The sequence below is a fragment of the Fusarium poae genome (assembly GCF_019609905.1).
Source record: "Fusarium poae strain DAOMC 252244 chromosome Unknown contig_2, whole genome shotgun sequence".
Classification (NCBI taxonomy): Eukaryota; Fungi; Ascomycota; class Sordariomycetes; order Hypocreales; family Nectriaceae; genus Fusarium; species Fusarium poae.
The window spans coordinates 1,393,522-1,420,713 of NW_025408660.1; the positions used below are offsets into that span (position 1 = coordinate 1,393,522).

General features: G+C 49.3%; 4 protein-coding genes across 4 annotated transcripts; 2 read left to right on the plus strand and 2 right to left on the minus strand.

Annotated features, from left to right (window-relative positions):
• Window positions 1-7,758: 7,758 nt before the first annotated feature.
• FPOAC1_013632 (uncharacterized protein) lies at window positions 7,759-9,542 on the minus strand (the record flags this gene model as incomplete). The annotated part of the gene is made up of 4 exons (XM_044857973.1): window positions 7,759-7,919; window positions 8,187-8,398; window positions 8,502-9,453; window positions 9,533-9,542. The coding sequence occupies 4 exons, from the start codon at window positions 9,540-9,542 to the stop codon at window positions 7,759-7,761; spliced, it is 1,335 nt and encodes a 444-aa protein (XP_044701355.1).
• Window positions 9,543-9,918: 376 nt separating this feature from the next.
• On the plus strand, window positions 9,919-10,521 carry FPOAC1_013633 (uncharacterized protein; the record flags this gene model as incomplete). Its single annotated transcript, XM_044857974.1, has 2 exons — window positions 9,919-10,035; window positions 10,081-10,521. 2 exons carry the CDS (start codon window positions 9,919-9,921, stop codon window positions 10,519-10,521), a joined length of 558 nt encoding a protein of 185 aa, XP_044701356.1.
• A 4,247-nt stretch (window positions 10,522-14,768) lies between these two features.
• Window positions 14,769-17,117, plus strand: FPOAC1_013634 (uncharacterized protein; the record flags this gene model as incomplete). Its single annotated transcript, XM_044857975.1, has 2 exons — window positions 14,769-16,742; window positions 17,088-17,117. 2 exons carry the CDS (start codon window positions 14,769-14,771, stop codon window positions 17,115-17,117), a joined length of 2,004 nt encoding a protein of 667 aa, XP_044701357.1.
• Window positions 17,118-20,567: 3,450 nt separating this feature from the next.
• Window positions 20,568-22,967, minus strand: FPOAC1_013635 (uncharacterized protein; the record flags this gene model as incomplete). The annotated part of the gene is made up of 2 exons (XM_044857976.1): window positions 20,568-22,774; window positions 22,901-22,967. The coding sequence occupies 2 exons, from the start codon at window positions 22,965-22,967 to the stop codon at window positions 20,568-20,570; spliced, it is 2,274 nt and encodes a 757-aa protein (XP_044701358.1).
• Between the last annotated feature and the right edge of the window lie 4,225 nt (window positions 22,968-27,192).

Below are 27,192 nucleotides of genomic sequence, written 5' to 3' on the forward strand. Positions count from 1 at the left end.
TGAGTTGTACTGACCAAGCGAAAGGGATCTCATCATGGTGTCGTTATTGCCAGCGTTGTCCATCACGAAATATCCAAGCTTGGAAGCAAAGCCCCATTCGTCAACCACCTTCAAAATGGCCACAGCGAGATGAGAACCGTCGTGCTCACTGTCGATGTCTTTCAACGCCAAAACATGGTGTTCCAGCTGACCGTCTTCCGTGACATAGTGTGCGACTACGCCTAAAATGGCCAAAGAATTGGGAGAAGTCCAAAGGTCGCAGCTGATGTGAATTCTTGACTTTGCCGACTGTATGCGCTGCTTGACCCTCTCTTTCTGGCATCCATATTGGCGCATAATCCATGTCTTGACGGTATCATGCGTATCCGGAAGCCAAGTCTCGATATCGTTATTGATGTAGGCCAAGAGTGCTCGGAACTCTGGGCATTCCACGAGCCGAAATGGGAGAGAGCAGGCCGTGATAAACCTCACGTATAATGCCTCGAGCTGGCCAGGTTCGATCGAGTCTCCGGATTGATCGTTGAGTCGACGGCGTTTTCGGGGATTTTCTTCTGCCGCAACACGAGCTTGTTCGATAATAGTTCGTATAGTTGTAACTTTCGCTGTTCGCGGGGCTCCTTTTGGCAGGCCGTGACCGTCAGGAGGAGGGTCCATGAGATGTTTTGCAGGAGCTGCAGTACCCCCTGAAGAGGCATAGGTTTTGTCGCAATGTTTACAGCGCCACTCCTCCTTTCCGGTCCGCTGATTGTAGTATCTCGTCTCTACCTCCTCGTCTGGCATATGAGAGAAGACCCATGATGTTCTGGGCTTGGTAGAGGAGGTTGTGGAGACGGTGCGAGGTTGAGATGACAGGCACTTGGACTTTTGGCTTACGTCCAGATCATCCGATTGCTGGCTGGAAAACTCCAGAAGGTCGCCAGAAATTGACGACCCTCTTCGTTGTGACCATTGCGCAAAAGAGAGGCGTTGTTGAGGCATGGCAGTTAGATTTGTAAAGTTGAGTTCGACGAGTGATTTTCAAAAAACAAAAAAAACAAAACAAAAAAAAAACAAAAAAACAAAAAAAAAAGAAATGGGGGGAGCAGAGGCGAAGATGGCCCAACCCAACATGGTCTGCACTCCCTCACGCGTTTCTTTCATGCGTGATCGCGTGTTAGGTCTAATTGTCAACAAAGAAGTGCGTGGAAGTGAACGATGGCCAATAAAATGCCAGCTATCCCTGCTTCTTATATAGGGTAAGGCCGAGTTCTGCAGCTTTCACGGGGCTAATTCACCCAAGAATTAACAGCCCAATATAGATAATACCGGTATATTGCCAATATGGACATCCTCATATTATATTGTCACAATATCGTAGACTTCATATCATATTATCACAATACCAGAAAAGGCATATTATATGGTATGTATTGCAATATACTACTTTATTGCCATATTATTCGCAACACTGCAAGCCGTCAGGGGCCCGACCAGCCTTAACCTTACGCGACGCGTGCTAGCCAGGATATAACCAGCGAAAATGAGCGGTTTGAATCCTTCGTCTTCCAATCTAACCTCCTTTACACTATTTGCCAGGCTGCTCCCGCCACCATGGACTCGTTTAATGAGGGCATAGAGACGGCTTCTACTACGCCGCCACCCTCCGAGCCGTCGACTATTTCAGCCTCGATGACATATGCAACCATAAAATTTCCGGACTACGATGTTTGGACGGCTGATAAATTCAGGCGATTCCCTGGGTTTACGATAGGCCACGACCCTTCTCGAGAGCGGACATGGTGGTGGCATTTCGGATTCAGAATGAAGGGTAATAGGCCACGGACTCGCAAGATAGTATGGGTCTGCGAGAGATGCTTCCTCCGGAACAAACCGAGGACCACGGATTATGTATTCATTGCTTCGACAGGCGGAGGTATTGTCCGACATCTGAGAAAGGAGCACAACATCGTGGTTTGTATTATCCCTCCCCATCCCGTGCCCATGTCATTGGACGAAAGGGCTGCTAACATATCAGCCACCCTCACAACACGCAAGACCCGTGGCCGGAAGTGGAGGTACAGATCGGAACATACTCGATATGCTTCGCGCCGATCCAACGAATCCTAGTGATCAGACCCTTCTCGGCAATCTGCATATGATATTCAACCCGAAAATGAATCAACTACTCCTGCTCGACTGGCTCACATACCATAACCTTCCCTTCAATCTCGTGAACTCGGAGCGCTTCAGGCGGCTGCTTCTCTATAACAACCCATCTCTCCAGGAAGGGCAGATACCAACTGGCAAGACGCTTGTAACTCTACTCATGGACGAGTACAGTCGTGCTCTTGGCCCAGTTCACGAGCTGCTTCGAAGAGCGAGAAGTATGATTCATTTTACGTTTGATGGCTGGACTTCCCGACAAAACACATCGTTTCTTGGTATCAACGCCCACTTTATCGACCAGGATTGGAAACAGTGGAAGATTCTTTTGGCTTTGCCAGCCCTCAAAAAAGCGTCATACGGGAACAGCGCTTGCAGATGAAGTTGCGGACACAATCTATTCGTTCGATATGCAAGACAAGCAAGTCTTTCGAGTAGTGCTTATTGCTTGAGGTGATAAACTGACGCTGTTAACTACTATTGGGCTTCAGACTCGGTTATTGTACGCTTGATAACGCTGCGAACAACGGCACGGCGATGGAAGCACTTGCCGCAGAGTTCGATTTCGACAGCAATGAGCGTCGCATTCGCTGTGCCCCTCATTTTCTGGACCTGACCACCAAGGCTATGATGTACGGTAGTAAACGAGATGATTTCAACCAGGCAGGGACATCTTACGAATCTATCGAATCGAACGCATCTCCCGCAGATTCGTATCGAATCGAATGTGCCTCCCGTAGATTCGCATCGAATCGAACGCCAAGAAATTCTTGTCCTGTAGATTCGCATCGAATCGAATGTGCAGGCTGGCGATCCATTCCACGTCCACCGTCCACGTATCCACGGCGTGGAAATGGATGGTCCGTGCATCCATTTCCATCCATTCAATGGAGCTGGCCGTTACATAATCCATCCATCCACGCCAGGGTTCCGTGGAATGGATAGGTGGAAATGGAAGCAGGGGGATGGACTGGTAGGGGGTTCCCTAGCCTAGTCCCTAAAATACCCTGTAATTCAGGGTAGACCAACTTGGCCATGGTCGGTAGAGATCTCAAGTACCTATATACCAGGCATTTTCACATACAAATTAAGGTATTTTTAAACAGAACATAACAGCTAACGTGGTTGATAAGCGAATGCACCATCCAAGCGGGTGCACCAAAAACCCCAGCCTTTAACTTTCAAATCCATTTAAAAACACCACAAGCCATTTAATTAATTAAATATACTTACTATACTCTTCCCCAGATGTCTCAATTACTACCTGACAGGTCCTTGCATTATGCCCGGCCTTGCCGCATACACCACAACGCCGACCACCCGGTCGCTCTGACCTTCCTCGACCACCACTTCTTGACGATTCAGCCACTACCTGCGCATCAACATCCATCTGATCAATTACTTGCGATGCTTCCTGTACAGTTATAGCCCCTCCTTTCTGTAATCTAGTTCTTTTTGCCCTGCGGCGCCGGCTTAGTATCTCATTTGCATCTCGAAGATTTCGGACCTCATTCCTCAATAAGACAACCTCATGCATAACTGCCCTTGTTGCTTTAGTATTTGACTTTAAAGCTTCTATTATTGACTCTGGGGAGCTGCCTCTATGTCTTCTGATTCGTTTTTCGAGGTATTCAGACTGAGATTGAGCCTTAATTGCTGTCTTTGGGGTCTTTGAAACCCATGGGGTTAATGGTTGGCTGACCTCCCCAGGAGGCGTTGGGGTTCGTAGCTGCACATCAAGCTTTGAGATCACGGCTTCTGGGTCAAGAGGAGCAAGTCCAGCTCCTCTAAACCCCCCCGGATATTGCTTTCTGTGAAAGTAGCTTTAAAGGCGGCATAAAAGGCCGGGAAGAACTCGGTCTTGGAAATGTGGGTTATAGAGCATCTAATCAGATGCTCTATTTCTCGACCATAAGCCTGTTTCAGCACTGCAAAGCACCCAACATCAAGAGGCTGAAGTAGGTGAGATGCATGAGGTGGCATACAAAGCGTGATAATCTTATTATCCTGACAGTATCTCTCAAAGTCAGCAGAGTGGTGGCTTTCGTGGCCATCGAGGATCAGAAGACGATAGGCACCAACTGATCGGTTACTTGTAGACCGATCAAAGTGCTAGCCACTCAAGACCTAGCTCGTTATTTGTCCACCCATTTTGGCTCGTTGCAATAACCCAATCGGCTGGGAGGTTGCTTTCTCGGTACCAGTTAGCAAGGTGATATTGGCCTGCACCAATGATAAACGGGGGGATCGCCCGGCCTTCCGCATTAATCGCCTGAATTACTGTAATCCATTCACGATTTCCAGGCTGCACTGATTTTGGTCTTCCTTGCCTTTCTGAGCCTGTAACTGCCATTCCAGCCATAATAACGCCCATCATAAAGCCAGTCTCATCAAAGTTCCAGATATCATCTGATCGGATACCATACTTCGCGATTGTATTCTGTACAAGCCTAAACCAGCCACAAATAATAGTCGGATCTTCGCATTTAGCTCTCTGGTAGTCATATCTCCGAAATAAACGTATCTTTAGCTCTGGTTGTCGCTTTACGAAGTTATGAGCCCAGCGCTTGCCGACAGGTGATGCGTCGCGGTCGGCAAGAAGAGAATTAGCCATTTCTTCTACAAAACGCAGTCGCGCAGGAAATCCTCGCGAATCCAGATCAAGGAGGAATTGAATTATTATTTGTTCCTCTAGATCAGATAGTTTCCGGGAGTTCGGGATACAATCGCGTCGCGATTGAATGCCATTTTGACGGCGACGTACCATGCAGTACCCACCTGCCGGTCATACCCACCTACCGGTCAGCGAAAAAAAAAATCCCCCATACATAATGCGCGTTTGTAACCTCATGGGAAAATTTTAATAAAAATAGTAAAAATAAGTTAATCACTGGAGTTCAGATCAAAATTGGATCTATTTTAGTATTCTCTAGGTCTCTTAACCTCACGCCCTGTGCGGGTGCGTACGACACCTAATTCTTCCCTCCCTGAATATGACCTCTCATCCTCTTCCATCCCTCCCACCTCGATCACATCCTCAACAACACCCGCCCCTTCAATTGCTTCGTTTGGCTCTGAAATTGTGTCACCAGCCGCTAAAGCCTCTGCCAGCGTCATAAATTTCTTATTGGGGTTCGGTACCGCCTTTCTCTTCTTACCTCTACTCAACCGGCCAACTTCCTCCTCCAGGCTGGCTATTCTGGTGCTCAAAGAGGCGATCTTGGACTCTTGGGCTTCAAACCCTTTGATATCACAGAATACCGCCTTCTGGTAGAGGGGCTCTTGTTCTTCCCCAGGTCTCTGATGTGACGGCTGGTCTTTGGCGTATTATCAGAGTCGACTTGCCCGTCTCTGTGGCCGTCTGATCCAGGCGTCGTTTCCTTCTTGTCTGGCTGAATCTCAGGATGCATGAGCGCTTTCCGTCGTGAGATCGGCCAGTTTCCAGTCACTCTCCAGCCCGAAAGGATGTTTTTCTTCGTCATACCCACTTCCCTGGCTTTGGCATAAGCCTTGATGAAGTTGACCTTGTCCACCGGCGCAGAATCCGTCAGGCTTGCCAGTTTTTGGAGTTCTTTTCGATATGCAGCCTTGGATGCGTTGAAAACACCATTATCCAGTGGCTGTAGGCCATGAGAGCAATGTGCAGGCAGGTAACAGCAATATACGTTGTTCAAAAAACACGTGGCCATCCACTCATCCTGGATTTTCAGTCAGCGGTATTTCTGATCGAGAACAGGTAGACACCCACAGATACATGGCTCCCATGGCCATCTAATATTATGAGCCTTGCATCTGACTCATTTGCTGGCTGAGTTTGGGGCAGATAAACCTCTTTGAGCCACTCGACCGCGATATGGTTGTCTGTCCAGCTGTTATCGGACGTGATATAATACCAGTCGGCGATCTTGTTAAACTCATCAATAAACCACTGCTTCTGAAGTTCTTTGCCCTTGAAGATAATTCCCGGCTTTAGAAGACGGCCATCTGCAGTGACGGCTTCGATAAAACTAGTCCAAGTGCGGGACTGCGAGCCTTTGAGGAAGGCCTTCCTCCTGGGATCGCTACTGCCAATTACCAAGGAATCCAAACCTAGATTTGCAATTTGTTGGTAAGTCTTGTATCAGAAGTGGCCAGTACTCACCAAATCCAGCCATGATACCGCCCTCGTCAACATTAACCGTGTTCTCAGGCTTGATCCAGCCATATTCTCTCTCCCGGATATCAAAGTACCAATTGACAGCCATTGGGGTAAAAGAATTGAACCTTGCAGCTTCCTGGCGTTTTCCTACCTTCGTATCGATCTCTGGATGGCGTTTAATAAACCTGGCTAGCCAGTGTACACCGATAGGCCTTTCCCGGCCCTGCTGTCTCAACAGGGCAGCTACGGTGGCGCGAACTTGACTGTGGGAAGGAGCATAGCCCAAGGCCTCTTGTCGAAGTATCCATGTAACTAATCTAGCCTCTTGGGATTTGTATAACAGCTGGGCAGGTTGGGTGACCTCGGACTTTGACGGTAGGCCTCTTAATCGGTCAGACAGAGTGGTTTGGGGCATTCCATGCTTCTGGGCGGCCTGGTGCTGCGAGAGGTGATTATCTGTAACATCCAGTATAGCTTCAATGACATCATTCTCTGTATAAGACTGTTGAGGCATTTTCAAGGCGATTAAAGGAAGCTGCTACAGATAAAAGTTTGATGAAATTTCGGGGAGGCTGGGTGATGAAGGAGACATTTCGAGAAATTTTACATTAGTGCCATGCGACCAAACTGCTTGTGTAAAATACAAATGAACATGCCAATATGAAACAACATGAAACTCTCAGTAAGACACAATATGTTCCATGTAAATAACTTCAATTTTGGCCAAGCACTGTGCAAGCGAAGTTGGACATTTTGTATGGGGAATTTCTTTTTTCGCTGACCGGTAGGTGGGTATGACCGGCAGGTGGGTACTGCATGGTAGCTTCCAATAGTTAACCTTATAGATACTTGAAGCGCGTCGGAGACTTAATTTGGGGTTATTTTGAAGGGCTTGAAGTGCAAGAAGGATTCTAGCCTCATCTAAAGGTTGTGACATCTTTGGTGGTTGAGAAGTATCTGATTAGATGAAAATGTTGTAGGATGAGGGATTTTTGGTGCACTCGCTTGGATGGTGCATTCGCTTATCAACCACGTTATCCGATGTATCCAATTTATTCGGCGAGGAAACCTCCCAGCACAAGCTCGGTGCGATAACTTGTGATTCTCAGATCCCGGGGTATTCTCGGAAAAGCAATCAAGATTCATTTAAGAAATTAATAAACCAGTTCTAGTAGTTCTGCATGCCTATTCTTGCGAATCCATTCGTTACATATATGATCATGAGCGCGCTGTCTAAGCTACGAACCTCGCATCGCCGCTTTTTAGTACAAGATTTGTCCGGCTTCGAGCGCCGATCACCATTGATAAAGGATATATGCCCAGGTTTGTAGCAAACCGAATCAACGAAATGATGGCGCGACTCAGATAAGCCACCAACAATTATCAACACAAGATTTTTTTAATACACAGTTTAATGGAATATGTTTCTGTGACTTTGTTTTCCTATTATCATAGCGAAATCCTTGAGAAAATATTTTTCATGTTGCACCTATACGAGTTCGCTTCTGTCCGAATCCCTCACCAGTTGAACCAGCACGCAACATTTGGAGAACCTCCCGACATTCTGGTCTTGTCTTTTTCTGCTCTTCCGTCCGAGCATAAGGATGCCGAATCATCCGCAAAACAGCTGTACCAAGCTCTGCAATCATATCAGCTTAATTCTCATAAAATTATCCTCCACCTTACCTTCATCCTCACACTCCCCAATACTCTTCACCGCAGCGTCATAATGTCTATGAAACAACCACCTCTTCCCTTCAAAGGCCTCACCCTCTCTCCAAGGATTCACACGATACTGCCATGGGTGTCTTCCAAGAAGCATCCAAATTGCTGCTACACCAACAGCCCAAACATCCGTCGTTGCGGTAAACTCTCCCAGCTCTCGCTCGGGAGATATATAGCCTACTGTTCCTTTCGTTCCAGGCGTCACTGTTGCGATGCCTCGGGGTGCATAGATTGCGTCTTCTGTGTCGAGGGAGGACTATGGATGTTTGGTCTAGGTCCCATTTGCGGATGCCAATATTCATGGGTTTTATGTCGCCGTGGATCCAGTTGTTGGCATGGAGGAAGGCGAGGGCTTCCAATAGTGCTATCGTCATGCTTCGAACTGATTCCGTCCTGGAAAACAATTAGCCATAGCCTCTATAAAGAGTGTATAGCGTACTTCAAAGGACCTTTGTACTCATGTAAAGTCCTTGGCGTAAACGGCGTCAAGACAAACCATATATCAGCAGCTTTATTAGTTGCATTTGGATCATCCGTAATAACTTCAACAAGTCGAACAATTCTCTCCTCTTTGGCAGCAGTAGCCAACAACGTTAACGTCTCAATTACGCTCCGCCTGCCCCTCAACAAATTCCCATTTCTCTCTGAGACATTCATTCTCTTTATGGCCACAACATCACCCTTCTTATTCACGCCAACGCTAACCCGCCCAGAGCCGCCTACTCCTATTGTTCCAGCGCTACTGAGACTCCATTGACCGATCTGGATTGCGTTTCCTGGCGCTGGAGTCGGGGTCATGGAGATATCGAGTGGAATTTTGTGGCCGTAGAATTTACGGATGTATTCAGCCATAGCTTTAGTGTGATCTTGTGTGGTGCTGTGGCGAGTATATTCAACCAGGTACGTCAACTGTCCGAGGCGAATAGACGAGGTATGCTGGTTAAACAATCTGATTTCTCTTGAGTGGAGAACATCGCCATTGACTTCCACGGTGCCACGATCAGAAATCTTTTGCACAAGAATTCTGCCTGTCTCGTGGACTTGGAAAGCAACATGATGTTGACGAATGCCAAAGAGGGAAGAGTTATCAAGACATAGGATAAGGTCGTTGTCGGTCTTGCTGATTTTGCGGCCTGCGACCCATCCTCGGAAGTCGTTAGCTGGAGGGCGCGCAAGGTCGATGAAGTAGCATCCAGTGTGAATATACACGCTCGGTCTGTCTTTATCAACGTTCCGTCCAGAGGATATAGGAGAGGAAGAAGAAAGGCAACCGGTTTCAATCTGTTCGACAAGTCTATTGACCTGCTGATCACGAACTTGTCTTGATACGATTGAGATGCAACGGCTTGCTTGCTCTCTTTCTTGTGCCTGAAAGTCATCTGCTTGAGACTTTTCGAGCAACCAATCGACAACCTGACTGAATGCTAATTTCGCTTCGGCATTGAGGTCTGAGAGTTATTGTTGATTGAGATGCGGACGATAAAGGACCCTGAAAGTCCTCATTTGTGGCTTGACTGCTCGACGGACTGGATGCCATTTTTGCCGTTGGATAGTTTAGTTGGATAGTTTAGTTGGATAGTTTAGTTGGATAGTTTAGTTGGATAGTTTAGTTGGATAGTTTAGTTGGATAGTTTAGTTGGATAGTTTAGTTGGATAGTTTAGTTGGATAGTTTAGTATGCCATCTTGGCTTATCCACATCGAGCGATCAACGTCTGTACTCATGTGCATACATGGGGCCGGAGGAAGATTATTCCGGTATCGGACTATTTCATCTCCGCTCCGACAGTGCAATTGCCTACTCTACTCGGGGCGATAAACTTTAACCAAGCAAACGTTCCATACCATTATTACCATTACCACTGCAACCGCCACAACGACAGCGACGCCATGCTCTTGACTATCGCTATGCGTCATGTCAGCAGAACAATCGCGATCATGTCATCTACCAACACCTGAACATCTGTCACCTCGCCATCCAGCACCATGGCGACAGATTGAAGCGATACTCTACGAGCGCATCAACGATGTAGTAAGACGCGTCTTTCCATCAAATCAATTACCGCTGACAGTCTAGATTCTCCCTGATGTTGTTGAAACAGCCGGATCCCATCTCATACCCGCACCTGCGACACCGGTCCCGGCATCCCCCCCGAACGATGACGAGTTCGTCAAACGTCTGCACCAAGCGATAGAACTAGCTCTCTCCCGCCAGGAAGAGCGATGCAGATTATACGGACGGGAGATCGCTGAGAATACGCGACCAGGTCATTCACCCCAGGGTCTGATGGAGAAGCTGTTCCGTGAGGCCTGGGTTGATATCGACAGCAGCAGCGACTCTGGCTCAGCGACAACGATGGGGGCAACAACACCACCAAGTTGTGACGAGGATAATTCCAGACTGGAGACTCTTGTTGAAAATAATACGGCGGAGAAGAAGATTCCTGCGCTGAGTCGGAAACGAAAACGGGAAATTGGGGAGGATGAGGGGCGGAGGATTAAGCGCAGACGGACATAGTAGACTCCTGGCGGGTCATTTGCCCCCGATGATATTGAATTCAGTCAATTGCGATCGTGTTCGTGTGCTTCCTACATCCCTAAAATATGCTGACACCCTCACCAGCGGTGGGGAGGGTGTAATACAGTCCGAAGGATGTATCTCTATGCGTGACATTTTTCGAACTCTCTGTGTACTATAGCGACGTCATCAAGAAAAAACAGGTTGGAATAGTGGCCGGTCAAGTTGCTGTTGCTTGCGCCGGTCCTGGTCCCGGACTTTCATCAAAACACCTGCTAATCTGTTAGGACTTATAGAGCCTCAAGCGTGAATAACATTATAGAACTATACTTGCCATCAGGTAGCTTCTCATAGTGGAGAGATGCCCGTTCAAATGGGGCATCGATCATTAACCCGTCTAACATCTTGACCCTGGAGACTGCAACATAGCTGAGCCCTGTCTGGAAGTCCCGTTCAGACAGATCCGTCACCATCTTGTCCACTGTGATGCTCTGTGACTTATGAACCGTAATGGCATATGATACCATAAGGGGGAACTGCTTTCGTGTACACGCGGATGTCCCCAGAAAGAAGTCTCGCTTTACTGGGAGTATGGGTACTACCTCGCGCCCGTCGTCTGTGGTTAAATATGACGGCCCGGCATACTTATCCATCACCATCATGATGGCACATGGCGGGTCACGATGTGCATCAGCACCAGAGGCCCAACCGATGTCATATACTGTTCCTCGGGCGCCATTGACTAGGCCTGCTGGTTGCCAGATATTCTGGGTTAGCATGAGACGAGCACCAATACATACCGGAAACTGGCCAGCCAGGTTACCAGCTTGTTCCGATGTTGCCTTGTCAGCACCATTACCAATGTTCTTCGCCATGGCTTTGATTGCTGGGTGCTTCAAGCGGATGAGGTGCTCGTAGTTGTACTCGTCAACACGAGCCTTCTTACTATAGATACGAAGAGCAGCGTCAAACGTATCTACCTCGCGCTGGCTTAGCTTGACCCGCACACGCTGGCTCAGGAGTTTCCATGATTCGATGGATAACTTGAGACCACGTACCTCTGAAAGCGCGAGACGAAAGCCGGCCTGGTCATCGCCCTGCTGCCGCTGGACCTTCTTCAAGAAGACGGTGTGGTTGAATGCCCTATATGCTGTCTGGCCAGAGACCTCATGCAGATCCTTGAGTGGCCCATCAAAGTAGAGAGGCTTGTTCGCAACCGGCGGGAGCTGGAAGAAGTCACCAACGAGGATGATGCTCATGCCGCCAAAGAATTCGGTTGCTCTGCCAGGAAAGACTTGGCGAAGGCGTTTGTCGATCCACGAAAGCTGACGCAGACCCAGCATGCTTTTCTCATCAATCACAAGATACCTGACGTCGCGTAGCTTATTCTGGACAGCATTAGCATCTGCCGGGGATAGCTCTGTAAAAGCCCTATCCACGGGTAGCCGGAGGAGAGAGTGTAATGTTGTCCCCATGATCTGGTTGCTTGCAACTCCGGTGGGTGCAACTCTCCAGATTGGACTGGGCCGGTTACCTGCAAGCCTCTGAAGATGCGAAGACAGGACTTTGATCATGTAGGACTTGCCTGTCCCACCACCACCGTCAACATGGAGTAGAATCTGCTCCTCACTGCCGCTTTGGAAGTGCCCAATAAAGGTATCGTATACTACACGCTGCTCCGGGTTGAGCGTATCACGGACGTCTAAAGGCAGGTCTTCAACATCCATATAGAGACAATGCTGCTCAATGAAGTGGCGCCAATAATCGCCTTGAACGATTCCTGGGTCAGCGTAGCGGCCGACATGGGGCGTCCAGTCGTATTGGATATCAATATCCCGTCGACCCAGAAGATCTATTGCCTCTTGGCTTGGTGGGCAGTCGGGAAGCTGGCGGGCAAGTTCAAGCCAGTCCTCCTCTAGAAGTTCAGGCTCGTGAAATTCTTCCTCGAACTCGTCCGGATCTGGTCGACGTTCTTCAGCGTCAGGTGTTCCATAATAGTCATCAGGGTGCTGGTGCTTCGCATAACAGACTTCAGCGGCAGACGCATACGAGTCATACTTAATGCCGTCGATCTTGCGTAGTTCGCTGGGATCGCGATGTGAATGAGCCAGCATTAGCTTCACACGACAAAAATCATCGTATTGGTGATGTCGGGGATTGGACTTGTACCGCGGGAAGTAGTATAGCACGCGAGGCTTGGCTTGACGACTCCAGCGTGTCCACTTTCTCCCATCCCTCTTGCTTGTATTCCAGTTGGCTAGGAAGTCGAAATAAGTGAGTTCTTCATGAAGGCGAAGGCGAGAAAGATACTTCTCATATATTCCAACGACCTCACCGTCGTTATGGTCACCTTGGAGGCGAAGCGACCGTCCCTGTTGCTCGTAGGGACGGCAATCGACGGCTCTTATAACACGGGTACCCTCCTGCAGCTCGCAGTTGAGCAAGATATGGCAGATCTCCTGTCCCGAAAAGTCTCTCTCACCAAGCAACTTGTTCATCAGACGCGAGGCAAAAGATAGAAGTGGATTCTGGTGGGAGACATAGGGCAAGATTTGCCGCCCCAGGCCGGCATAACTGTCAGTCCGCTTCTCCATCTTACTGCAATACTTGGCTGCATAATTAATCACAGCTTGGAGGCTGGTACAGGGGGAGATATCAATGTTGGCTAACCAGCCAAGACTCAGGCACCGGTTATAGTGGTTCATAAGGCTGTCATTCCTGGCCGCCTCGAAGGAGAAGTAGGATTGTCCTTGTCGTCGAACAACCTCAGCCGTATCTCTTGTGTCTCGCGGGAAGAAGAAGCGGCAAGAAATCTCTTCTGAACCCTTCTTCTTTCGTAGGCAGTATGCCTCACTGCAATGGTGGCGTTGGCAGCGGTTCAGAACCTGTGAGAGCCATTGAAACGTCAGGGGATGCTGTAAGGGATTTACAGCCAACGGGTTACCTTCTCCCTGCTGTAGCACTCGAGCTGGCTCAGGATTGAAAGCTGTGACGTGGAATCTCCAGATACGGGCGAACTCCTTACGTGCATCCTCGTTTTCCAGGTCGACACCGGGCGCACCGTCCATCCAGAATAGGCCATGGCAGTGGCTACTCCCACGACCCTGCCATTCGTACCTGTTCCAATAATCAGTGACGTTGAATTTCTGCTTGAGAACGATATCTCTGAATAAGCCAAACCGCCTGTAGAAGTGCCAGGCTGCAATATGTGGGTTGTCCCTGAGAAGTTTGCTAGACATGCCCATTCGCTGTTGCTCGGGCAGCTCCTGCCAGTCTTGAAACTGGGGCAAATGTTGATATAGGCTTCTCCAGTGTAGGTCTGCTGGACTGAATGTAATAAAAGCACCAGGACAGTTGAGGTTGTAGGCGTAAGACTCAAGTTCTCGACGCTTTCGGTACCAATAGGGGCGTGTCCCGCGAAGTTGTGCTGCCTGGCGGTTGATGGAATTGAGCAACTGCTGAGCTTCTGCAGATTCGGGGTTCTGGAAAGCTTCGAGTAGATCATCTCGCGTTGTTAGGCCCTGCCTTTGTTGGTATTGCTTGACGAAATAGCTGCTTTTCGCCCGTGCCTGTGCTCGCATCAGCATGTTGAAAACCACAAACCGGAAAGTGGGATGACGGGCAAATCTGCCATCGTGCCATCGAAGGGCATGCTGTATGTAGTCCGCATACTTGATAGGCCGTAACCTTGGCTCAACGAAATCGGCTTGACCGCGAGGAAATAGTGTTGGAAAGGCTAGGGACAGGAGTGCCTGTGACTGGTTGAACTCATTGATCGGCGTCCTCTGAATGTCTGGCATATCAAGCTGACGTTGTTGCGTCGGTGGCCGTACAGGAAGCGGCTCATCGCGCTCTTCGCCGAGAACGTGCAAATGTAATGTTTCCATCTCTGTATCCTCTGGTAGCAGATCTGGCACTGCGCACTGATCAACCTCGTCTGGCTCAACATCGTCATGCTCCGCGGTACCCAAATTAGCTGAGGGAAGATCGGTGGATTCCGTATTGTTTATATTGCGCAGTAGTGCTGGGTGAAAATGTATTTTTTTTATAAAACTTGATTGTTCATTATTGATATGAGAGTTCTTCTCGGGTTTATATCTCTAGATGATTTCATCTAGGACTTTGAACTCTAAATCTAGGACTTTCAGTCTGACAGTCTAAACCCTGAAAGGAAGGGGGATCCCCGGATTTTCCAACATGACGATGACGATGACAGAGACGGAGACGAAGAAGGCAGCGCAGTTGACATGGATACGGACCTCAGGCGTATTCTTGCCGCAGCCGAGAGTACACTCAGAGATGCATATAAGCTATGCAGCGACAAATCACCCGATCGTAAGATGACGCAGCAGCGTGCGAAGAGACTAAGCAATTTCCGCAGCGACGATAGCCATATGAGCAGTGCAAAAGCCAGCAAATTCCGCAGCTTTAAGAACGAGTCATCCCTTACCTCCTATTTCCGGATCACAAAGCAGCTGTTGGCATACTATTACCGGGTGGTATATCATGTGGATGGCCATTTCACAAGAGAGGGTGAAAGCCATGCAGTGCCGCAGGACATAATCGAAACAACCCCTCTGCAACGACAAGCCATGGAGGATGTCATCGGTGCGTTGCGGAGGCGAGAAAAGGCGGCAAAGGGGAGGGGGGCGCCAAGTTGCGATAAGAAGGAAGGTATAGCTACCAGGGACTATGATGAGTGTGACGCCGAGCTGAAGCACACCATCCGCAAATTTTACATCTCGCTCATCTGCCAGACTGTCGGAAGCAGGCCATACCGGTCTGCCATCTTGAGCTTCTGTGCTATGCTCAGCCGGACGAAGGCTCTGACGCGCCGGGTGGATAACGAGCAGCACAAGCGGTGCACATGGCGCGAACCAGGGAACTTCAACAGCAATCTATCGGCACTCACCTGGACTGCCCAGCTCATCCTGTTCGACTTCGTGTGCTTCCAGAAGCAGGACGACGAAGACGGAATCCCCGATCTGCTGGATCAAATGTGCAAGAAGCACTTTCAGCAGATGGCGGAGACACCTTTCGGGCATGTACTGCAATGGAGGCTATATCTCTTTGCGGCCTCCCGCACCAGTCTTACCAAGCACCAAGCCCGCTGGTCCCTTGATGGGGAAACGGTCGACTATATGGGGACGAAGCTACACATGGAACAAGTGACACAGCTGGTCGAGTCTGAGTTCCGCCAGGCGCACTCGCTTCTGTATGATAAGCTCTTGTTTGGAATGAGGGATGTTGCTCCGATCGAGGCGTGGAGGCTGCACGACGATCTAGATGTAGACGACTACGGCGCTTCGTGGTTGACAGACGGGAGGAATCGAGAGATACTGGCGGGGACGCATGACGCCCTGCTCCGACAGATCGAAGAGAGGGCGGATCTACGGCAGGTATTCGTGCGGCTGGATCCAGACGGTGGGGTTCGCCTCTGCCCCAAGGCGATAGCTATCTATGAGGCGCATGTTCAGGAGTTCCTCAAGAGGATGCTGGCACCCATCTCGGTTCCTTCGGGCCCTCCATTACGCTCCCCAGAACTACTCTCCATCACGTACATCAACACGGGTGCCCGCCGCCGATCGGTATTTCTGTGGGAGAAGATGGTCATGATATATGTGCGATACAGTAAAAGCCAGGAACAGACCGGGGAGGAGAAGGATAACATCAGGTTCCTACCCCCGGCCGTCGGAAACCTCCTCTTGACATATCTCGCGTTCGTGCTGCCGTTGCGTCAGGCCTTTCTGCGTCAGAGCAAGCCGGGGGCTCTACTTTCGCCATACCTATGGTCAAAGCTTGGTGGCGAGGTCTGGAGGGACGGTATGGTCTCATCCTGCCTCCGGAGGGCATGTATGCTGGCAGAGGTGCCCCAGTTCCAGGTGGCATGGTGGCGCCAAGTTGCTGCTTCTATTACAAAGGAGAAGTTCAGCGCCAGGGAGCAGGCTAATTTCGACATGGGTGAGATCGCGGCATCTGAAGAAGTTGAGGATGAAGCGGATCTTGCGTACCTTGCCGGGATGAGCAATCATAGTTTCCGGACATTTAACTATAGCTATGCCGGCAGCACGACCTTGACCGTGACAAGCTCACTTCACCGTGCCTACCGAGCGTCTCAAAGCTGGCGGTCTCTGTTTCGGATCGATCAAGTGCTCCAGGGTAAGCGGCCCCCTGCCGTATCGGATACACAAGCGCAAGGGCTACTCAATGCTTGCAAGAAGGTACGGTTTCGTGCAAGGCCGGCTGCCAAAGAAGATGGAATCATCGCGGCCGCCCGTAGGCTGCATAACGACCCAGAGCTACAGTCAAGGGTGTGCTCAACTCAACGTATTTCAATATGTTGAATGGATTGACGATCAACGTCAACTCAACGTCAATCAACATCGAATACGGATTACATAAACATCAATCCATTTTGAGTTATCATTGATTGAATGGATTGAAGGTGGTGGATTTAGGGTAGCTGGTAATAGGACTCGTGATTCCTGAAGAGGGTTTTGGCATCTTGAATAGCTTTAGTCCTTGCGGTCCACCCTTCTCGTCACACTAACCTTAATATGGTTTAGTTCACCACCTTTGGTTTTTTCCCCGATTAGATCAGTGCCGACGCGCTCCATGATCGCGTTCTTCCGCGACCGTGATACAGCTGGACGCTCTAAATCAGAAGGAATGGAGTCTACAGCGCCCTCCACGAACGACGTTGACGTGTTACCTTCCGAAACACTTGCAGTGGCTTCTTTAGCGACGCCAGCTCCCAGCCTGCGAGAGGAAACACCACATGAAGAAGTAGAGCATCAGTACCTCTGGCGTTGTTTCCCGGATTACGTGTGGTCCCAACGCGTCCGAGATACACCATCGTGAAAGAGGAAGCGGCTTTGCCTGACGACATCAATGAAGATATTGACGAGCTCGAATTATGGCAGTCGTCGTGGGAGGATGGAGATAACGATGTTAGAGATGCAATATCATACTGGCATGAGCGCAAACGTCGGTATCCTCGTCTTTCACGAATGGCGCTGGACTTCCTTACGATCCAGCCGATGTCAGCAGAGTGCGAGAGGATGTTTGCAGCGGCAGGGCGGATGGTGACGCCACTACGAAATCGGCTGGACGCGGACATTATAGGAATGTGTCAAGTGCTGCGATCGTGGTTACGGGCTGGGGTGATTAACGACCTGGACGTGTCATTACTTCCTACCGAGAATGGTAGTGGTGATGGGCCGGAAGAAGGATCATGGGTGGAGGTGGGATGTGAAGAAAAGGGTGGAAGAGTGGGAGTGAAATAGCTCAGCTTGGAGATCAACGACTTCAACCAGTGTCCATTCAACTCAATTTGACGGATAATTGATCAACGCCACTGGAGAGAGTGGTTGACCAGGTCAACTCACCGCCACCGAGCCATTCAGTTGATTGAATTGAGTGGTGCACATCCTTGTTGCAGAGTCAGAAACGGTGACCGGAACTTTCTTTCTCGATATGGTATCCGTGCTCCTATACCCATCCTGTCCGCTGCCTTCTTCTTTGTTTACTGGCTAAATACCCTAGGAGGCGATGCCAATCGATGCCTTTGTACCCTAAGTGAACTATCGAAGAAATGTCCACATTCGCTTCTATACTGTCATCGGATCGATTGAAGCTAGTCGTTGTATCGGGGTCGCTATTGGCTGTAGAGGTTGTTGAAAACTGCGCAGCTGAGATAACGGGATTCGTAGGCAGAGCCATTGGGAGCGAGGGTGTGGGGGGTAGGTGGCTTCGTCAGGCAACTCGAAACGCGACGGACGCAATAACTTTTAAGGTAACGTGCATGATAAGCGAGTGGGACAGACAAGCGGGTGGGACAAAAATCTCAACCCTTAATCGAGAAATAACAATAAAACTACAGCACATTATCTAATCAATTAGAACTACTCACTATACTCTTCTCCAGAGGCCTCAATCACTACCTGGCATGTTCTTGCATTATGACCCGTCTTGCCGCATATACCACAGCGCCGAATACCCGGTCGCGCCGACTTTCCTTGGCCACCACTTTTCGACGATTCGGCCTCTACCTGCGCATCAACATCCATCTGATCAATTGCCTGCCTTGCTTCCCCTACAGTCATTACCCCTCCTTTCTGCAGTCTGGTTCTTTTTGCCCTTCGGCGCCGGCTTAGTATCTCATTTGCCTGTCGAAGGTCTCTGTTCTCAGTAACTAGTAAGGCAACCTTATGCATAACTATGTTTGTTCCCTTCTCAAAACACTTCACAGCTTCGAGAATTGACTCTGGAGAGCTGCTATGATGCTTCCTGATGCGTCTCATAAGGTATTCGGACTGAGATTTGACCTCAAGTACTGTCTTTGGGGTCTTTGAAACCCATGGGGTCGAGGGTTCAGCAACCTCCTCGGCAGGCGTTGGAGTCCGCAGCTTCACATCAAGCTTTGAGATTACACTTTCTGGGTTAAAAGGAGCAAGCCCAGCTCCTCTAAAACCTCCCTTGATATTGCTTTCTGTAATAGCGGCTTGAAAGGCTGCATAAAAGGCGGGAAAGAACTCGGTCTTTGAAATATGGGTTATAGAGCATCTCATCAGATGCTCAATTTGTCGACTATACGTCTTCTTCAGCGGCCCAAAGCACCCGACGTCAAGAGGCTAGAGCAGATGGGATGAATAAGGCGGCATACAGAGGGTGATGATCTTGTTTGCCTCGCAATATCTCTCAAAATCGGCGGAGTGGTGACTTTCGTGGCCATCGAGGATCAGAAGACGATAGGCACCAGTTGATCGGCTAGTTGTAGACTGATTAAAGTGTTTTAGCCACTCAAGGCCCAGTTCATTATCTGTCCAGCCATTTTGGCTCGTTGCAATAACCTAGCCGTCTGGGATAGTAGCTTCTTGGTGCCAGTTGGCAAGGTGATATTGGCCCGCGCCGATGATAAACGGCTTGATCGCCTAGCCTTCCGCATTAATCGCTTGAATGACTGTAATTGTTGAATAGTGTCAAAAGGAAGCTCATGGAAGTAGCTTGAAAAGGCTATTGTCATCAAAGATGACAGTTGCCACCTATTGCCACAGGCTTAGCAAGCAGCTTCTAGTTGATTCCACATAGCACAGAAAAGACATATAGAGCTTGCTTTACACCTCAAGTAGCAAAAAAAAAAACAATAATTCACCTGAATATCTGACAGTAATCCATTCTCGGCTTTCAGGCTGTACTGATTTTGGTCTTCCAAGCCTTTCTGAACCTGTGACGACCATGCCGCTTGCAATTATGCCCATCATAAAGCCAGTCTCATCAAAGCTCCAGATATCAGTAAGATCGATGCCATATTTCGCGATTATGTTCTATACAAGCTTAAACCAGCCACGAATAATAGTTGGATCTTCGCATTTGGCTCTCTGGTAGTCGTATCTACGAAAGAAACGCGTTTTAAGCTTTGGCTGTCGTTTCACAAAGTTATGAGCCCAGCGCTTGCCGACGGGTGACGCGTCGCGGTCAGCGAGGAGGGAATTGGCCATTTCTTCAACAAAACGTAGTCGCGGGGGGAACACTCGCGAATCTAGGTCGAGAATAAACTCAACTATGATCTGTTCTTCTAGATTAGATAGTCGACGCGATTTCGGGATGGTATCACGGGTAGCGAGGATGCCCTTCTGGCGGCGCCATAGCGTCATCCGAGTGACATTATAGATCTCTGCAGCGCGTCGGATCTTTAATTTCGGGTCATTCTGAAGGGCCTGAAGGGCAAGAAGGATTCTAGCCTCAGTATTACCGTCTGGCATATTTAATTGTTATGAATTGATTGATTAAATAGTGATGATGTAGGGTGAGTGATTTTTGTCCCACTGCACGTTACGCGTTGGTCGGCCTGGTGTTACAGTACCAGCAATGATTGGCCAGTGCTTCTATCCAAATGAATCCAGATATCCAAATAAATTCGGCTCCCGCAATTTGATTTGATTTGAGTTCATTTCGACTCGATTTGATTTGATTTGATTTGGATTGATTTGGATTTATTTGATTTCATTTATTTGTTGACAAGCCTGAGTTTAGATGATGTTACATTAATCATGATGCCCATCCTCTTGATCTTTCTTGGCTTCTTGGAGAATCTCCCTCATCCGAGTGTACAACTCGCTATCCTGTCGCTCCCACCTTCTGCCATTCGGAAACACTGCTTTACGGAGCCTATTAATCCATGGGATTAACGATTGATAATATGATGTGAAGTTGCCATCCACAATCCTGTGGAAATCGCCTTCATTACTAAACACGCCCGTTTTAGAGATTGCCAGCTCCTCCGTATCCATAAAATTCCATTTATCAAATCTTGGAACAGCTTTGGGCTTATTTGGTCCGTCATAATGGATACATATCCAGAATAAAACCCAGAAGAATGACTCAAGATCGTGCATGAAAGAATGCTGCTCACCTAGTAGCGCCCCGATTGCCATGAAAGCCCGTGTTCCGGTCTTCCCCTTTGCTCCCGAGGCAGCCTCCCGCGACTCTTTGATGGCCAAATCAAGGTCAATCAAGAAAGAAGGCCACGAAGGGTTATCATCATCTTCGTTGATCATGAGATTGTTGATCGAGATGTCTCTATGAAGCAACCCTGCCTTGTGCAAAGACTCGTGTCCCTCGATGCAGCACTCGAATGCAGCAAGCAGAGCCGACCGGGAGCTCGCCTTGTAGATAGGCATCCCGTAGTCTCGGAGAATGACACGCCGATGTACACGATTTGGTAATGAACTGGTGACCCTCGTTGAAGACACGGAACAAGATCGCTTGCTAGAAGGAAGAGGAGCGCCAGCTTGGCTAGATGACCTCTTTCTGCTGGCACTGGCGCTGCCGCGACCCTCTCTCGATGTGCCAGACACGACGTTGTTCCGCCGGATTGGTCGTTCCGGACGGTAGTTCGCAGCTTGCGTAATATCCAGCCCTCTTCGAACATTATTCCGGATGTCATCATCTGCCCCGTCAATCTGTACCGTCTCGTGGTGATAGTACCGGGCTACGTTAACGACACCCTTGTCAGTCGCCTCACGTAGTAGTTCGCCTTCTTCATCTCGTTCCGGATATTGCCACGAATCCTTAATGACAAGCAGCATCTCCGGCCGTCCTTCGGGATGGGCTTTCCAACATGTCGTCGCTCGACCAGCTATGCAAGGCGCCCGCTGCATCACCTCGTCGATGATGATCCGCTCGGTCGAACCATTCCGATCGACCTCGATGAATCGCTCCCCGTTTGCCGTCATGATTGTCGGGTCGAACCCTAGCTGCTCCTCGTTCATCCAGAGAAAGCCAAGGATCGTGGACACAAACTGACGCCCATCTTTGTTAATGTCGAACTGCTCCGATGCGATGCCCCCGAGCCGGTCAAATGCCCATACCCTCATGAGGGACCCGCAGATGGTAAAGCCCAAAACAAAGCGACGGTCGTTCTGCGCAGCCAGCACCTCCCTCGCGTACCTCCCCAGATCAAGCCACGCCATCGAGGCCTTGTCGGCGGACGGGTTGCTCTTCAGCTCTCCAGGCACCAAGATCTGCGACCAGTGGCACCGCGAGTCTTTCCCAGCACTCGTATCCTTGACAAAACCGACGTCCAACTTGCGCTCTCCTGTAGAACCTTGTATTGGCTTATTGGGCTGGGCAAGAGGCCGTCGTCGAAGCCGATGCGTTGGGATTGACCCGTGGTTGCCTGCGAATGCCGCTAGTTTGTCGCTGAAGTCGGCAAACCAGCTCAGCACATCATCCTGGTTCGCATCTTTGGGCCATCCCTTCCAACCGTCCTCAAAGAGTGGATCACTACCTTCGAGGCATTGCTCGAAGAACGCCTGGGTCGCTGTCTGAAGATCGGCGACGCCCCCAAAGTATGTGCTGTGAAAATTGCGGAGCCCGACATACATAGGGCCAAGCTCCTCCTTCAGCACGTCGTCCACGTATTTGCGATGTTCGGACGAGTTTGCGAAGCTGCTTGTATTGCGCAACCATGGGGTCTGTTGGAGGGAAGAGGCTATCGGTCGGGGAGGCGGGGTGGATTCGGCGATAACGTCATAGGCTCGGTCCCAGATAAAGGCATCAGGCTCGCTAGCTAGGGCCGATTTCAGAAGAGGTTTGACGCGGTCGAAGTCAAAGTCGTCGGAGGCGGCAGCGGAAATGAGCCTGAGGAGATTGCTTCGGAGGGTGCCACGACCGGTGTTTGTGAGGAGCAAGCCCGAGGCCGTATGGCTTTGTAGAGCGAAAAGGAGAGGGAGCGAGAGATTTCGAAGATCTAGAGATTAGTTAGAGTAGTGCTGCAACAAAGTGTTGGGTGCCACACCTTCTTGGTTAAGTTCGTCTAACGCGTCTGGACAGCAGGAGATACCTGCGCCTTCGCATATCGAATCGAAAGACGCACGAAAGACGTCGAGACCATTTCCAATAGGATTGTCTCTAATGACCTCGGGCTGAAGTTCATTTCTCATGGCGGATGGGACACGTTCAGAAAGACAGGAAAGAGCCAAGGCCGCGTTCGTAACATGTCGCGTTTCTGGCAAGCGACCGAACCGAGCACCCACCGGTAAAGCTTTGATCCGTCATGACCTTATCTTATCTTATCGTACAAGAGCGGGAGGTTCTCGCGCGCTGAGTGGAGACTTCGTTTTATCAGTGTTGTAATTGGCTGAACTCCTCCAAACACAACCCAAAATCGAACCCATCACCTATCCTAGTACATGTACTGTAGTGTACTTTGATAAGATGTTGTCGAACATTCAGTCTAGCTGCCTGGACGATCTCAAGGAATCGCGAGCGAAGATAAAGAGTTGAAATTTATCTCATCACAACTTGCCTAACACACGATAAGATCGGCTATTGCAGATTGGAGGCTTATGAAGGTAATTCTCCCGGATGATGTCTTGTAACAGAGTATTGGTGGTACGGACCCCACCACTTGTGTACTGAAGAGAAATAGAACTGGAAAGGTACGTAAGGAATATAATTGCGGAGCGTCCCATGCTATAAAGCACTCGTCAAACCGACGATCCGTTTTCCGTATAAGAACATATAATGGTCTATCGAGTGACTAAATATGGGATCTTAGTTTCTAAGTATAGCCTCATGTAGTTTCTGATTCATTGTAGTCCGGGATATGGACATAGTCGCCATAGCATCATTGAATGGCATGATCAACAAGCATTCGTCTTTTTCCTGTTTTGTTACCACGACCGCTTTTTTTAATTCGCTTAACTTTGCTATTTGGAACAAGACTGGTTGGCATCTTGAAACGCGTTTCTGTCTATTTAATGCCGCTATAGATCAGTATTTTCCGTTGCCGCGTCTGCTGAAAGCGATTACTACCCAAGGTCATCTCGAGGAGCATACGGCGGAGGTGGCCTCTCATTTGGAATTCTGCACTCGTCTAAAGCTCTTTCCAAAATCAGATCGTCTGTTGAGAGCGGCGAAATTTGACAGAAGTCAGTTTAGCATGCGCGATCGGTGTAATGTGGCATTGCCACTGGAACAGGGACGACGTGATGGCAAACATGATCTTTACTTCTGCGCTTCGTGCTGCAACTTGGTACGTATCTTGTTGTGTAGAGCGTACTCAAGTGTTGTCTTGATGCGATATTGTTCGTGTCGTGGCTCTCAGCAGGTGACTGGCGTTTTCTCCTGAGCAACTGCAAACTGATGTTCTTATGCCGGAAGGCGCCCTTCATCCGTTTCTGTGCCAAATTACACCGGTCGGTCCAGCTGGTGCCCTCGTTGTTGTTTAGAAGATGTGGCAAGCACGAGAAGAGTGGTGCTAAGCACGGTAAACCCATTTTGGTGCAGATCCTGGATATGTCTCGCCAATGTTGAGGGGATGACTGAGAAAGCCCGCTTCAGTAAGATTATTGGACTTCGGCGTAACATACAGGGTGATGCGAGTCCAGCGTCAGTAGTTTATTATAGATTTTTTTTTTGAGATCGCCCCAAAATGGACTAAACGTGGCGCACGCCCCTGTACTAACGGCGCTAAGTATGATCCCTGCCTTTCGTACTCACTAACAGCATTTAGCTGGGTACCAGTGATCCCAAGTGAATTTAGACTCCATGCAGGGCCAGCTAAAATGAAGAGGATGATCCGTTGTGTGCCTTATAAGAATTAAGTAACTGTAAGTCGATTATGGTACACGTCTTCGAAGCCCGGACGCCGAAATATTCAGATCCTATCACATAGCGGGGTTAATATCCGCTCTGGCTGTGCATCTGGCGTGTGCCGCACTTAGTCCGTTTTGGGACATTCTCAATACAACATCAATAATAAACTACTGACCAGTGTGGGAAATAGGCGGTCCATAATGGGCTCCTGGACTGGACCGCCTATTCAGTCCAGTCCAGTCCAAGGCCATTGAACCGACTGGACCGCCCATTTAAGGCCCATATTGTCAGGTGAGTAAATAGTGCAATCTGATTGACTGAGCTTGGTGGGAAATATGATAATTAGACCAGTCTACGTACAGTACATAAGTTAAATACCTTCGATATCGGTACTTTAATGCAGCCGTTGCAGCGTAAAATGTTGGCCTGACTGCGCAGGCAGCTACTGAAGCCTGGCTAGGCACCATCAATTATTCTACACCCCAACGACTTCTGCCTATCGCTATGACTCAATATTCTATGTTGCCTAGAAGGCTTTGATGGTATTTAAAGTGACTAAATGCCCTTCTGTTGCCATTTATGTGGAGTAACTTAATCTCAACCCAAACTTGGTCATGGCATCATTAATTAGCGACGACCAATCATCTGCTATTTCCACAGATGCGAATAACACTACGGAACTTTCTAGCCTCTTTCGTATGTCAGGAGCAAATCCCCAAAGCCCTGACGGTACGCATGAGGACACTACCGATGATGTCGACGATGCCTACAAAGGTATTAACTGGAGTAAGCTCGAAGGCTATACCATGGCACCGCATTCCAAGCGACAGCACATCTCCTGGACATGGGAACATGGATATCGCATTCAAAACATGAATAGCCAAGTTATCTTCTGGCTTTGCAAGATTTGCATACAGAGAAAGGCTAACAGGAACACGATGTACAATATTGCTGGCGGCTCGCACTCGCAGATACGTCACCTCCGAGATAAACACAATTTGGATGCGAACGGCCCTATTCAAAAGAAGCGGCGGCTTACTTTCAACGGCAACACCTCGACAGCAGGGCCGATCGAGCAAGCTCTTGTCAATCAGCGAATATCCGACTTCAGTCCTGAGCGATTCAAGACGGCCTTACTACGCTGGATGGCCTACGCAAATATCTCCTTCCGCCAAGTAGAACTTCCGCAATTCCATGAGCTTCTACAGGAGGCATATGCCGAGATTGGCACCGTTGGGTGCTTACCAACAGCTCATACGCTTGTGAGCTGGATTAAACGAGACTTTCACCATTACAAGGCTGTTGTTGTAGAGCAGCTGCAGGAGGTAGAAGGCCACGTCCACTTTACATTCGATCTCTGGACTGCTGGCAATCTTCTTAGCCTCAATGGAGTGTTCGCACACTTCCTCGATCCCATTGGCAAGAAGAAGAAGATCCTCCTGTCTATACCGTCAATCAACGGGAGCCACACGGGCGAGGCTATTGCAGACGGCGTTGGGGAGATCATCAAGGAGTTTGGCCTCGAGAAGCGCGTGGGCTACTTCGTCCTGGATAACGCCGGAAATAACAACACAGGCGTAGACGCACTTGGACGAATGTTTGGCTTCAATCCCAGCAAACGTCGGCTACGCTGTACAGCCCACATTGTTAATCTCGTGGCCACGCAGATCATGTATGGCAAAGATCTAAGGGCCTTCGAGGCCGAGGGTGATGCTCCTCGCGCCCTCCAGGACGACCTCAAGCTTTGGCGGCGCAAGGGTGCCCTAGGTAAGCTCCGCAACATCATTATGTGGATTACTGATAGACACGCTGGCGGCGGCCGCGCCAGAGAGTTTAAAGCGCTACAAATCGAGTCCCAAAATTGTCTTCTGGACGATGAGCCCCGCCGACCCCCTGCCGAGCTTAAACGGCCGAACGATACTCGGTGGAACTCACATTACTATGCCTTCGAGACGGCCGTCCTCAATCGAGCCCCAATCGACGCCTATTCCGAGAAGGAGGAGCGCGCTCACAATACACGCCTTGACCGGGTTACACAGAAAAATAGACGGCTAGAGGCAGATAAGCATATCAAGTTTCCAGCCAAACCCTTGATTGTGGAAGATAAGATGTCAACTGAGGACTGGGTCACGGTCACAAGGTATATGGAGATATTAAAACCGTTGATGCTGGTCACAAAGAAACTCGAAGGATATCCACGGCAGGGCCGCAACGGCCTTATGTGGGAGGTGTTGCCTTGCTATGAGTTTCTCTTGAACCATCTGGAGCGCCTAATGGAGCAATACAGGCACGATCCGGACGAGGACCTTAAGCTGAACATCCAGCTCGGATGGCAGAAGCTGAACGAGTATTACACGAAGATCGACGACACTGAAGTCTATGTGGCCGCTGTGGCCCTCCACCCTCAACTCCGGCTGACTAAAATTAAGCAACTATGGGCCGACCGAGTAGATGATGGCTGGATCTGTAGGGCAGAACAACAACTCCATGACCTCTGGCGGCAGTACAGGGATCTGCCACTTCCAGAGCAGCCTCATCCGGAAGCGGAGGATGATATCCTGGACGAGA